The sequence below is a fragment of the Cetorhinus maximus genome, chromosome 8 (assembly GCF_964194155.1).
Source record: "Cetorhinus maximus chromosome 8, sCetMax3.hap1.1, whole genome shotgun sequence".
Classification (NCBI taxonomy): Eukaryota; Metazoa; Chordata; class Chondrichthyes; order Lamniformes; family Cetorhinidae; genus Cetorhinus; species Cetorhinus maximus.
In genome coordinates this window covers 79,305,899-79,318,944 of record NC_135886.1, presented here as the reverse complement: position 1 = coordinate 79,318,944, position 13,046 = coordinate 79,305,899, and the positions used below count along the sequence as shown (strand labels likewise).

Genomic DNA, 13,046 nt, shown 5'->3' with positions numbered 1-13,046 from the left:
GTTAAGAAACTTTGGGCGGAATTGTCCCAGATTCACACTAAGTGCAGTAATGGGCAGGAAAAAGAACGTTTTACCCTCTAGCTGTAATGGTGACTTTTCACACCATATTGTCTCAATCCTGCGTCATTAATCATGCATTCCCAGGTAACATGCTGTTTTGATGGCAGTCAGAGTCTCATTTGCCCGCCATGCCATCACCTCACCATTTCCTCACACTGGGTGCCATATTTAAAGAGCAGTCACATGCACACCTTAGTGCTTCCAGCCCAGGACTACTGTACAGAAGACATGGCCCCAAAAGGCACGAAGACTGCAGCGCCTTGATTCAGTGACACATCCCTGGAACACCTTTTGGACACCATGGAGACCTGCTGCAATGTCCTCTACCCCATCTCTGGCCACAGGAGGTCCAGAAATTTCACCACTCCTGGCTTGGTAGGCAACGGCAGTGGTGATCCGTGTCAGTGCTGCACAAAAAAGAGAGGTTGGCCATCCAATGCAGAAAGAGGATGAATGATCTCACCTGTACTGTCAGGGTAAGATCTTATCGCTCATCACTCTAAACTCACTCAAGCCTATTACAAATGCACTGGCATCTCACTCACTGCCAGCTCAAAGGACATCGACAATCACTCTCGCATACACCCCCGTATCTCCATCTGGCCTCATTTCTTCTGGAGACTGCCTCCTCATTATCTGGAGGCCAGTTGCACAGATCAACTTGTCCCCACACACCCTGGGATACCCCCCTTCCCCAGTACAGCCCTAGCCCTTCAACCATTGAAATGCCAGTTCCAGTTTATGGCTGGCCTGATAGGGGGGCTCTCAGGCAAGTCCCTACCTAAAAGTGATGAGGTGCTGTCTGCGAAGCCTGGTACTGATGACTGAGTGCTGCCTGAAACAAGGTAGGCAAACAAACTTCAAAGTCCTGAGTAAAGTGCGGCTCGTCAGGTGCACATCACTTATGTACTCAGATGATCCAACGTCAGGGGGGATGATTCCAGTGAGCTGGACTTAGAATGATATGCAGATGGATTACAGTGAAGTTCCTAATGAGAAACATGGCCCACCATTGACAGGCAGAGCAGACAATTGCAAGCAGGTTTTATAACATCAGAAAACAGATTTTTGGTCTTCGCCATATTGTATGCTCATGCTGCTGAACAGCACGGAAAATTCCACCCTCTCTAAAATACTATGAATTCCTCATCTAGGCTAACTTTGCTCATCTGATTTATCCAGTCTACATTTGGATTAAAATCCACCTCCATGATTATTGTCATCCTAAATAGTGAATCAAATGTGGTATTTCAAAGATTACTGACATCTTCCCACATTTGATCCCTTGCCCCCACTATTTAGTTTAAAACCCCTCTCCACTTACCTAGTTACACAGCTTGCTAGAACCCCAGCCCTAGCACAGTTCTGGTGTAGACTGTCCCAACAGTACAGATCCCACTTTCCCCCACTACTGGTGCCAGTGCCCCATGAACCAGAACTCACTTTTCCTATACCAATTTGAGCCATGCATTAATTTCTCTAATCTTATTTGCCCAATGTCAGTTTGCACTTGGCTCAGGTAATAATTCAAATATTATTACTTTGAGGTTCAGCTTCTTAATTTCATGCCTAGCTCCTTATACCCTTTATGCAGAACCTCTTTCCTAGTTCTACTTAAGTAAATGGTACCTACCTGGACCATGACAATTGGATCCTTCCCTCTCCAGCACTGATCAGATGCCTGGCACCAAGCAGGCAACACAGCCTTCTGCATTCTCACTCTCTGCTGCAGAGAAGTGTTAATCCCCCTCACTATGCTGTCCCCTACTATCACTACATTCCTTTTTACACCCCCCACTTGAATGACTTCCTGTGCCATGGTCAGTCAGCTCATCCATCCTGCAGCTCCCACCCTCATTCAAGCAAGCCGAAAGAGCCTCAAACCTGTTTGACAAGTGCAAAGACTCCTGCCCTCTGGTACCCCTTAACTGCCTCACCTCACAGTCACACTCCCCTGTCCCTGACAAAATCAGAAGACCCTGTTCTCAGAGGTGTGACTGCCTCCTGATACAAAGTATCCAGGTAACTTTCCCCCTCCCTGATGTGTCAGTGTCTGCAGCTTGGCCTCCAGCTCAATGACTCTGAGCCAAAGCTCCTTGAGGTGCAAACATCTATTGTAGCCCATTTGCCCTGGATCACACTGGCCACCAGCAGCTGCCATATGCTACAGCCATGACATCACCTGTCCTGCCATTTTTAATGTCTTTATGAACAACTTAAATTGTCTTAATTAATTATTTTCCTTTTTTGATATATTTTATCAACTTTACCACCAGTTTGTACACTTCTTTAAACCATAGAAATAGAATAGACCTTTACCACTTACCAGATACTCACCAAACAGCTAGCTTCTACCCCTGTAGTAGAGCTAAAAACAATTCCTACTGGTGACAAAGTTAGAAAAAGGCAAAAACAAACTCCCTTAATCACCCAACTCCAGCATTCTGTTGAAAGTCACACTCTATGGTAACTCTTTCGAGTTATCAACAGTCACAGATTGTAACTCTTTCGAGTACAATCACAGTTCTTGGTTTCCGGGAGTGGGACATAAACCCACAACCTTCTGATTCAAAGGCGAGGGTGCTATGAACTGAGCCACAGCTGATACCTTGTTACACTCTATGGTAAGTTGTACTAAAAGGTCTGTTTATACATCCTTCTGAAATTAAGGAGTTAGCTGACCCCAGTTACAGAAAAAAAAACGGTTTAAGTTGCTTTCCTTAACTAGCTACAGCTGCTCTCCCAGTACAGACCTGAAACTCTGCTTAAGGCTGGGAAATTTAGAATTTAGACAGTAAATTTCAGTTAAATGCTAAATACAAAATTTGATTTTTACAAAGAGGTTAACACCCTTACTCATCCAAACTGCCAGCAATCAATGACTTCAGAGTTCTGTTGATTTGTGGGCACACTTCTTTAACTTGGTTAATACAGCAGAACTCCAATTTTAGATTTTAAAAAAAGTTGTTTTCATTCAGCACATTACCCTGTACATCTATAAGGTCTCTGAGTCATTTAAATCACTTTAAGGAATGTTGTGCATGCTATGCTTTATAAAAGATTTAGCAACTATTTGATATTGACTATTGAATACTGCCTACATTTTGCTTAGTCTATTTTGTCTAAACATTAACCCTTTACCTGTTCAGCTTGAATTTGGTGGTTGATATCAGCCACCAATGCCTACATTCTTACCCCAAAATTGCTTGGTTATGGCTTTCAACCAGACATGCATAGTAAAAATTTGTCACAACACAGCAACGCATTTATTTTTGTTGAATTTCTTTTCCCTCCAAAAGGTATTTATGAGAGCTGGCATTGATAGAATATCTTCTCACCATCTGAGTGACAGAGTAGATTAGGACACAGTCTTTTCACCTCTGGGATTAGCCTAAATCAATGACCATCTGAAGCTTTGTTGAAGTAGAATACATAGAGACATATTTTCCATTTAACAATGCATACTTAACTTGGCAGTTCATCATGGTGATGCAGGGTGCCCTCATGGCTTTGCAGGGTGCCCTGAGTGGAAAACATTTTCCATTTCCTGCATGAGCATAAAAATTCAAAATGTAGATTTGCAACAGTGAAATGTTTTAAGAGATTTTCCTCTAAAAGCTTTTTATAAATGTTTAATTCTTACTGTTTTTTTAAAAAATCCTCTTCTCTTCCAATATGCTTCTGCCTCCTCTCCTGAATGCATGGATAAGGACAGATCTCAGTTCTTTCCTCATTACATTCACTTGGGGGCTTTTAGTCTGGGATATTGATCAAGTCTGATTCATTACATTAAAGCTTCCATAATTACATATATATCTATTACAGCACAGTAGATCTTTGAGATAGTCTTTCAAAGATGCAATAAGTTAAGCTTTAATTTTTATGATACATTTTAATGTGAACTTTATGCTGATCAAAATGAAGGACAACGGTAGTGTGGCTACCCATTCACTTTTGACCTGGGCTATCTAATTTTGGGAAGCCACCCAGTATTTTTTGTGTCTCAAAACCTCACAGCATAGAGTAAATTTGCATTCGCAGCACAAAGCTTAAGATGAAAAACTGTGGGACAATCTTCCCTCTGTAATCAAATTCCTGATGTGAACTTCTGTGGAGCATTTGGAACTATGAGTTTGTAAAATTATCCCATATTAACACAAACAGGTTTTATTGCCTTTGGACTCAGCAAAAGTGGAAAGCCTATAACTCCTACTGCCATTTCTGTATCATTCATATTTTCAGGGAAGGCCAAGGAACCCTGTATTGAAGCCTCAATACCTCTTGCAACATGTGGTGCTGTCTCAGAGTTATTCTGTTGACCTTGTTGATTATATTCCATTTGGAATTCACACTCTTTGTAGGCAATATCTATGCAGAGCTGCTTCAGAGTGATTTCAATAAGCAGAATCATGTGTCATGACCAAACACATGATGTTAATATATAACTGACTTTGCAAGCTTTTTATACGAAGATATTTTTAAATTTGTGCTATAAAAGCACCTGCACTAATTGATAAAGCATTTGTGTTGTTTTAAAACATCCTGTTAAATTTTATTAAATGACACTTAGTTAAACCTTGCCCTGCATTATTCCCAATTTGTTAATCTATTCAATTCTATTGATTGTTAATGCAGATTTGAAAAGCTATGGCAAGATGAACTGACGAAGCACGGTCGGGAAAAGGCCTCATTGGGGCGAGTAGCGTGGCGGTTCTGTCAAACACGGGCCTTCATCGCTGTTGGTTGTCTGATGATTACAATGCTAGCTAGCTTTGTTGGTCCTGTGAGTGATATTTCCTTTGATAAACTTTCTAAGATATGAGTTGTACTGTGTTGTCCGCTCAAACTAGATACCACAGACAGTATCAAAATTTGGACTTTATTTTGGGATAGTATTAAGTACTCCAATACTTTCAAGGTGCAAGATGGTTGGATTGAAAAAAAATTCTTTCAAAACACTAAAGAAATTTAGCGAGGTAGATGTTGAGCCTCTATTCAATTTTTTGCTTTCGGAATTTGTTTTACTATAGCAGATCAGACTAGTGCCGATGAATAAGCCACAGTGAGTTTTAAGTCCTTCCAGGAGACTCTTGTAAAATCCTGCTTGACAGCTTTGCTGATGTAAATAACTGAGTTTGTAATAATAAGGGAGAAATTATTCATTGGAGCAAAATAACGATGAATCATAACACATTCAAATGCATAGTAAGGCTGTCAGAATGTTTGTGAAATTCTTGCTGAGAATATACTTGAAAGTTAGAGATTGCGCTACTCTCTGCAATTCACTTCCTGACTCCCCAAAGCCTGGCCTCCATCTACAAGACACAAGCTATGATTGTGATGGAATACTCTCCAATTACCTGGATGAGTGCAGCTCCAACAACACTCAAGAAGCTCGACACCAACCAGAACAAAGCATCCTGCTTGATTGGTACCCCATCCACCACCATCAACATTTGCTCCCTCAACCACCAACGCACACTGGTGGTAGTGTGCACCATCTACAAGATGCACTGCAGCAACTCACCAAGACTCCATCGATAGCACCTTCCAAACCCGCGACCTCCGTCACCTAGAAGGACAAGCGCAACAGATGCATTGGAACACCACCACCTTCAAGTTCCCTTCCAAGCCATACACTGTCCTGATTTGGAACTATACCGCTGTTCCTTCCCTGCCACTAGGTCAAAATCCTGGAAGCCCCTTCCTAACAGCACTGTGGGTGTTCTTACAACACCTGGATTGCAGCAGTTCAAGAAGGTGGCTTACCATGACCTTCTCAAGAGCAATAAGAGATGGACAATAAATGCTGGTCTAGCCAGCGACATCCACATTCCATGGAAAATAAAAAAAACAATGCTCAGAATTTTTTCTTATCATTTGATAGAATTCTGTTAATTTTTCAGACCAAAGAAGAAAAAATATATTTATTTTCTTGATGCACTTTATACTCTGATGTTGGATAAAACAACCTGTACTTTTTACTGAGCTTGATTTGAATTTATGGTCTGCTAATTAGCTTAATTGGAGTATAAATTAAATAAGAAACTCACGAGTGACTGAAGTGCTTCCACAATCTTCTACTTTTATACAGTATTGATTATAAATTGGACTGTACCTCTTCAATTCATTGAGATTCCCAAACAATGTGGTGCCATTTCACTAAAACCATCATGATCCCTTGACAATGGGAAACACTTTAACATATATATGATAAAAATGAGATGACTCCATTGTATTACTAAAGGATGTTTTAAGAAATCAGTAATTGCAAGGCTGTTGCTTTATTAAAATTAAGTGGCTGCTTTATGGCTGACTATGTTGAATAATATTTTTGGTTAATTATGCCATTCATTCCCTTTTCTGGAATTACAAAGCCTCAATTTTGCTGCATTATTCATTTTGCTCCCTGAATGGGAAGGAGGATCTGTTGGTTCAGATGTAAAATATCCTTTGACGGATCTGTTTACTACATATATTTAGCCTGTATGTACAATTAACACTGTGAATTATATTACTTAGTAATGTTTATAATAAATGCTATTGGCTTTATTCATTACCGTCCAGTTGTCCAACAACAGCTTGCAGTTTAGGTATTAATATATCCCAAATTGCTCCACAGAGGCATAAAACAAATGCTGTTTGATAGCAGGGGAACATTAGGAGAAGTGTCCAAAGTCATGGTAGATAAGATAGGCTTTCAGGCAGCTTTTAATGGTAGTCAGATGTATATAGGAATGATTAATTTGTGTCTCAGGTTAATGTATATTGCAACATTCAGCTTGAGTTGTTCTGCCTTAAACCAACCTAAATAAAATCATTTAAAATATATATTCTGCCAGCAACCTGAGCAACATGCAATATTGACTGAAAACCGCTTCTTTCTTGGCTTACCAGAGATACCAATAAAGGTTGTCATGGAATGCTGTTTATTTAGTGCTTTCCACATGCAGAAAGAGCCGGATTATAACCTTCAGAATCACATTCCTACACTTGTTTCTTATCATACAACCGTGTGTTATAAAATGACATACAGTGAAATCGCAATGAGTCAAATTTGGATGACACGAAATTCCAGTTATGTCAAGGTCGTCAACCATTCCCGCTAGCAGAATAGCAAATCCCTTAGAACAATGCCCGTGATTACTGAAATTCCACACTGGTAACTCCGGATTAGCCAAACTTGTCAGACCTTGTCATATGACTGCACGGACCAATCAGGGCAGTGTTACATCACACAAGAGCACGAAATCATGGAGCGCTGGGTAAGCCATCATTTGACATCGAGATCTCCCTGTGAAAGGACATGCAAAGTCTGCCAGCAGCGACAACTGTGGAAATTTACACAGAGGTGGATGATGCCGTATGCTGTATGATGGAACTGACAGATGATGCAATTGTAGATGCAGTACATTCTTCAACTGAGGAGGCTGATGACCCTAAAGAGTCTGATGAATGGTCACTTGCTCGCCCAAGCAGAAAAAGATTATGGAGTTTTTCCAGAGGTAACTCCCAACATTTTTCAGTGCAAAGTTCCAGCCTTTTACGAGGTCAGGCCATTTAAGGTGTGAACAAATTCAATAAAGATTTTTTTTCACACATTCACTGCTTTACTCTGTTTACATTTGGCATTCAAATCTGTTGTTTTTGACATAGACTGCATTTGTAGGCTTATCAGATTACATAGAGGTGCATTTATGTGGGAATGGGGCCTCCTCAGATATCACGAAGCTCCATTTAACACGATTTGTGGGCGGATCCCTGGGATTCGACTCATCAGGACTTCACTGTAACTCAGCCTAGTAGTACAATGTTAACCTTGACTCAACCTTACATAGAAATGATTTTAACCCAACCCACCCAATGAGGATGGTTGGTTGAGTGGTTAAAAATGAACAAATCAATTCACTGTTCATTCCCACCAGAAACTTGCTGACTGCCACTTGGATTCTGCAGCCGACTAAGGTCGTAAATGCACCCACTGGAAAGAGGCACATGTCTCAGGAATACATTTAAGTAGAGTCCCGATGATGATTGTGTAATTTCAATTGAGCGGGTCAAAGTCCCACCTGGTGGCCAATCTGTGAAGTAAAATGTAGTGGGATTGGCTTCATTTGCTGACTGAGATGAAGGGAAGTTTCACTCAAAGGAGCACTGGTGTACAAGTCAGGTCAGTAGGATCTTTGTGCTGTTTCCAAGTTCTACAGTACTGAGTACCATACATCAAGGTCAGTTCTGAGCTACCAGTTTGCTTTTTCTGAATTATTTTTCTCTTTACCTGTCCATATTAAATACTATACTGTTTTTGCTTCACTGCTTTGGACGGTTAAGCAGTTGAAGGAAATGGGGCAGCCAGAAATGTCTAGGCCTGCAAGAAGAGCTGCTTGTAGAAGACCCTGCCCAGCTCATTTGGTTTGCAAGCCAAGAGAGTGACTTACTTGGATATTTCCGAAGAGCAGTGCAGGAGGCCACCATGCTTCACCAGGCAGTCATTGACCAGTGCAGCTTGCTGCAGCAGGTCCTACTGCCTGCTAGACAAGGGCACGGGTCATCCTTTGTTAATGATTGTCAGTCATCACTGCGCTTAACATTTTCATGACAAACTTGACCCAGGATGCTATACGGGACATCAATTTTACTTCCTAGTCTGCAGTACACAGCAAACAAATCACCAATGCCCCCTTTATCAGAGAAACCTTACCAGTAGATACTTTGATTGCTCTGGGGTCTCCCCACACTGTGGTCTAGACAAAGAGGGCTCCATAATTGTATTTTGCTGCATTCCACACAACCTGGCAATGCAAATTGTATTTGAATTGGAGGAGGCAATGCAATAATGCAAAACATTATCAGACAAGAAAGATTTGGTGAACCTAAGAGAGAACCAGGAGATGGGGTGTCAGCAGAATACATTGCAACTAGATAAGTCAGGGAATGGTTGATAGAGCAATGCTTTGGGGAGCTCCTCAATCCCCTTACCTGAATGTCATAAAAAGCCACTCAGCATAAACAGGCTTTTTTACCCCTTCAGGTGCCATGGTTCTCCATTAAGAAACATTTAAACCATTCAACCAACCACTATCAATGACTTTTTGGCATTGCAGAATATGAAGAAAAAACTGTAGACCAAATGTGATTTTAATTCCAAACACGATATTATCGTGAATTCTTTTGTCACTCAAGTGATCGACCCATAGCACTTTAAATGTAGCTTTAGTAGTGTGACTATTCCTTTGAGGTGCCCCACTGGTGGCTTCAGAAGAGCTACTGGAAGGCTGCTGTTGTTCATGTTCATCCGTGAGATGTTTGTAGCTGAAGAGTTCTGGGACAGTCTGGCTTTTGACAGCAGGACTTCAGCTGTTGGCTGGGATAGCCTGGCCCAGTTAGCTTTCAGGCACTGCAGCTGGTATTGATTGAGGGTGTGACGCCTGGAGTGAGGGCAACATGTGCCTCTTCTGCCATTCATTAGGGCTGCGTCCCAGCACTTCCACTCATCTGTGGAAACTGTGTAAGGTGATTATCCTATCTATTTGTTCTATCAAGCTGTCCAACTTGGATGTCTTTCTCTCCAAGGCTTCATACAGATTTGAATCCAGACTGGCATTTGACCTTCCACCAAAGCTACACTGACTTCTGCTGTGCCGCCTGGTTACAGTACCCTTGGAGGTGGCCACATTCTTCAAAATAGATTGCAGAATACTGAACCCCGGGGCAATGGCACCACACAGCCTAGAAGCAGGCTTCTCATAATTTCAGCCATGATGATGGAATTCATTGGTAGGTTTTCCAATACTTGCTATAATTGCTTGTGTGAAGCAAGCTGTTATTTTCTCATTACTGGGCCCCTAAAATCCACATCTCTGTCCTTCCCAGAAGAGTTTGGAAGGAACATTGTCTTCTGGGTGTCTGTCTCCTGGGAAGGGGATAGTCCCTGCCACCAATACCTTCTAGTGCTTCCTCATGCCCAATACTTGACTATTTGCAAACTTCTCTGCCCCGCTCTCTCTCTCTGGGTCAGTCTCTGTTCTGGTGCTTGCGAGTGAACGAACATGTGACTGTGCCCCTTAGAAGAATTTTCTGTCTCCCAGATGTAGCCTTTTGAGGGGGCTCTGATTGCTGACAGTAACCTAGAGAAAGAAAAAAGGGGAAGAGATTTGGAGGCACTGAGAAGCCGGAGAGCAGCAGTCACAATACAGTTTGATGTAGTCAAGCTATGTGCTTGTGTGTCGCACAAGTAATACTCAGAGACCCTGTTCACAAAAGCAACAGCCTTTGGGAATTTTTGGATTTTCCCATTGTTCATTTCCTGTATGGCACCCACCAAAATTTGGAGAACCCTTGGGAGTCAATGACCATCGGTTGTGGTCTGCCTCTTCACTGCCTTTGTTCCCACCTGCTAACTGCAACCTTCATCTGTAAGTAGATCCAAAATGTACAATAAAACAGAAAATGCTGGAAATACTCAGCAGGTTGGGCAGGAACTGTGGAGAGAAAAACCAAATTCATGTTGCAGGTTAAAAACCTTTCATCAGAACTCAAAACGTACAAGTCTTAGAATTTGGAAGAATAGACAGTGTCACCCTATCGATATGCAAATCTTGTATGGCCTTCACAAATGTGAAGGAGTCCTTCAACATGTATGTGGAAAACTTGGTCAAAACTGGTTGTAACAATTTGCCCAACCATTTGGCCAATTCAAAACAAAAACAGAATTACCTGGAAAAACTCAGCATGTCTGGCAGCATCGGTGGAAAATAAATCAGTTAACGTTTCGAGTCTTCATGACCCTTCGGCAGAACCGAAGGGTCATGAAGACTCAAAACGTTAACTGATTTCTTCTCCACCGATGCTGCCAGACCTGCTGAGTTTTTCCAGGTAATTCTGTTTTTGTTTTGGATTTCCAGCATCCGCAGTAGCTTTTAGCTTTTTGTTTTTATTTGGCCAATTCATGTTGTGCTGAGCTGATCATAGATAAGATGGGTCGTAAAGAGACATCACCTTTCTGCGTCTTGGGCAGCCCATACACGTGCGAACAGTGACAATGAACCCTGTCATGTATATCACGTGGTAGGACTTGCATATCGATAGCAATGCTGTGTCATGTGCTCATTTTACATTGCTAGCCAATTCACCAATGTTCCACTTAAGGATGCCATAGATATTTGCGCTGCAGCATTATATCATGACGATCTAGATGCGTCACCATTGCATGAATCAGTATTCATTGAACTTATGGGGCTGAATTTTCCCCCCCATGGGGGGGGAAGTTGATGGGTGGGCGTGGCGCCATTTTACATGGGCGGGCCAATTAAGGCCCACCCAGTGTGATGTCCGCAGGGAAGTGCTATGCGCTTCCTGTGCAGTGAGGGGGGGGGTGGGGGGGGGATGCCTAAAATCGAGAGTGCGTTCTTTTGCGCATGCGCACAAAAGAGTGCACTCATCTCCCTGAGGCTAAGTGCTGCCTCAGGGAGATCGCCCCTACTTTCAAAAATATTAAAAACAGAAACAAAAAATTCCCCTTACATGTCCCCTCATGTGACAATGTCACATGAGTTGGGACATGTTCATAATTTCCAAAAACACTTTATTAAAGTTTTTAAAACCCTCCATGAAACCTCATCCCGCCTTTGGATGAGGTTTCATGTTTTTTCTACTTCCTGCCAGGGCTCCTGGCCTGCCCGACAACCTTAAGGTTGGACGGGCAGGTCCATTAATTACTTTAATTGCTCTGTCAATGGCCTCAATTGGCCAGTGACAGGTCAGCGGCTGTGCAGCTGATTTTGCTGCGTCCCCACCTTCCTGAAAATTTAAATGGGGTGCGGTGACGTCGGGAGTTCCCCCCGACATCACCGCGCGTCATTTTACGTGTCGGCGAGCGGGCCCCACCCCGCTCGTCAACGGTAAAATCCAGCCCATGAACTCGGCAACTCGTGCAGTTGAGTTCAGTTTTAATGATATCATGTATGCCCAAATAGATGGTGTTGCTATGGGGTCCCCTCTAGGCCCAGCTCTCGCAAACATCTTTGTTGGGTTCCACGAGAAACATGTCTTCAACGGAATGACACCTAACCCCCTACCCCGTTGATGTTTCCAATATGTGGATGATACGTTTATTATATTTAAAACCGCAGCTGCATGTAACAATTTCCTTACATGTCTTAATGGGCTCCATACTTTGCTCAGATTCACCTATGAAATGGAGCAGTCAAATGAACTCCCCTTCCTTGATGTACTAGTTGAAAAATCTGCGAGGGGATTTGGAGAAGGAATAAAGCAGAATATAATTACAAAAATGCAAAGTATGTACAATGTGAAAACAGCTGTGCCACCAGTGTGCATTCAATACTTTTTAACTTTGCTACTGCTACATTTAGGTGCAGCCTCAACGTCAGCAGCAGAGGTGGAGGCAACCTGCTGACTGCTATGCTTTATCTGTTGTCTGAAATGACTTTTGCGGGCATGCTCTCGAGGCCCAAGGCGTTGAGGGCCCTTGCCTGCTAAGGGTCTCCGGCTCTCGGGCAGGTGTGCCTTCCTTTGCCTGACCTACTGGAAGCGTTGGAGTCAGTTGAAGAGGGGAGTTGGAGCAGCAGGGGACTCTTGGAATGCCCTGGGTGGATGCTCCTGGTGTGTGTGGCTGGCATTCCTTCTCCCTGTCGATGCCCTATGGCCTCTCTCTGGCTCCTTGTGGAGAAGGGGCACCTGGAGGAAGAACGAAATGCCCTGTCGTTCTCTTGCCTAGTCACTGCTGGAACGCACCCATAGCTAAAACGATGGAGTGCAGTCTGAGCACAAATCCGCCAGAAACTGTTCATTCTGCTGGACCTGGGTCTCGAAGGCGGCCGCCTCCCTTCCCATAGAAACTTGGATGCCGGAAGCTTGCGTGCCGGAGCCATGACATCAGGCAGAACGTGGACGGACTTCTGAATTGTTCGTCTCATTCTGCTGACGGCCTCTGACAACTCTGCCTGTTGTTCCCCTGGCTCTCC

At 42.9% G+C, this 13,046-nt stretch overlaps 1 protein-coding gene across 1 annotated transcript in view; it reads left to right on the top strand.

Annotated features, from left to right (window-relative positions):
* Positions 1-13,046, top strand: part of LOC144683753 (ATP-binding cassette sub-family C member 5-like) — a 225,188-nt gene that overhangs the window by 80,460 nt on the left and 131,682 nt on the right. Inside the window, exon 6 of the mRNA XM_078547108.1 lies at positions 4,696-4,843. Within this exon, the coding sequence (XP_078403234.1) occupies positions 4,696-4,843 (148 nt within the window). The remainder of the gene's footprint in view (positions 1-4,695; positions 4,844-13,046) is intronic.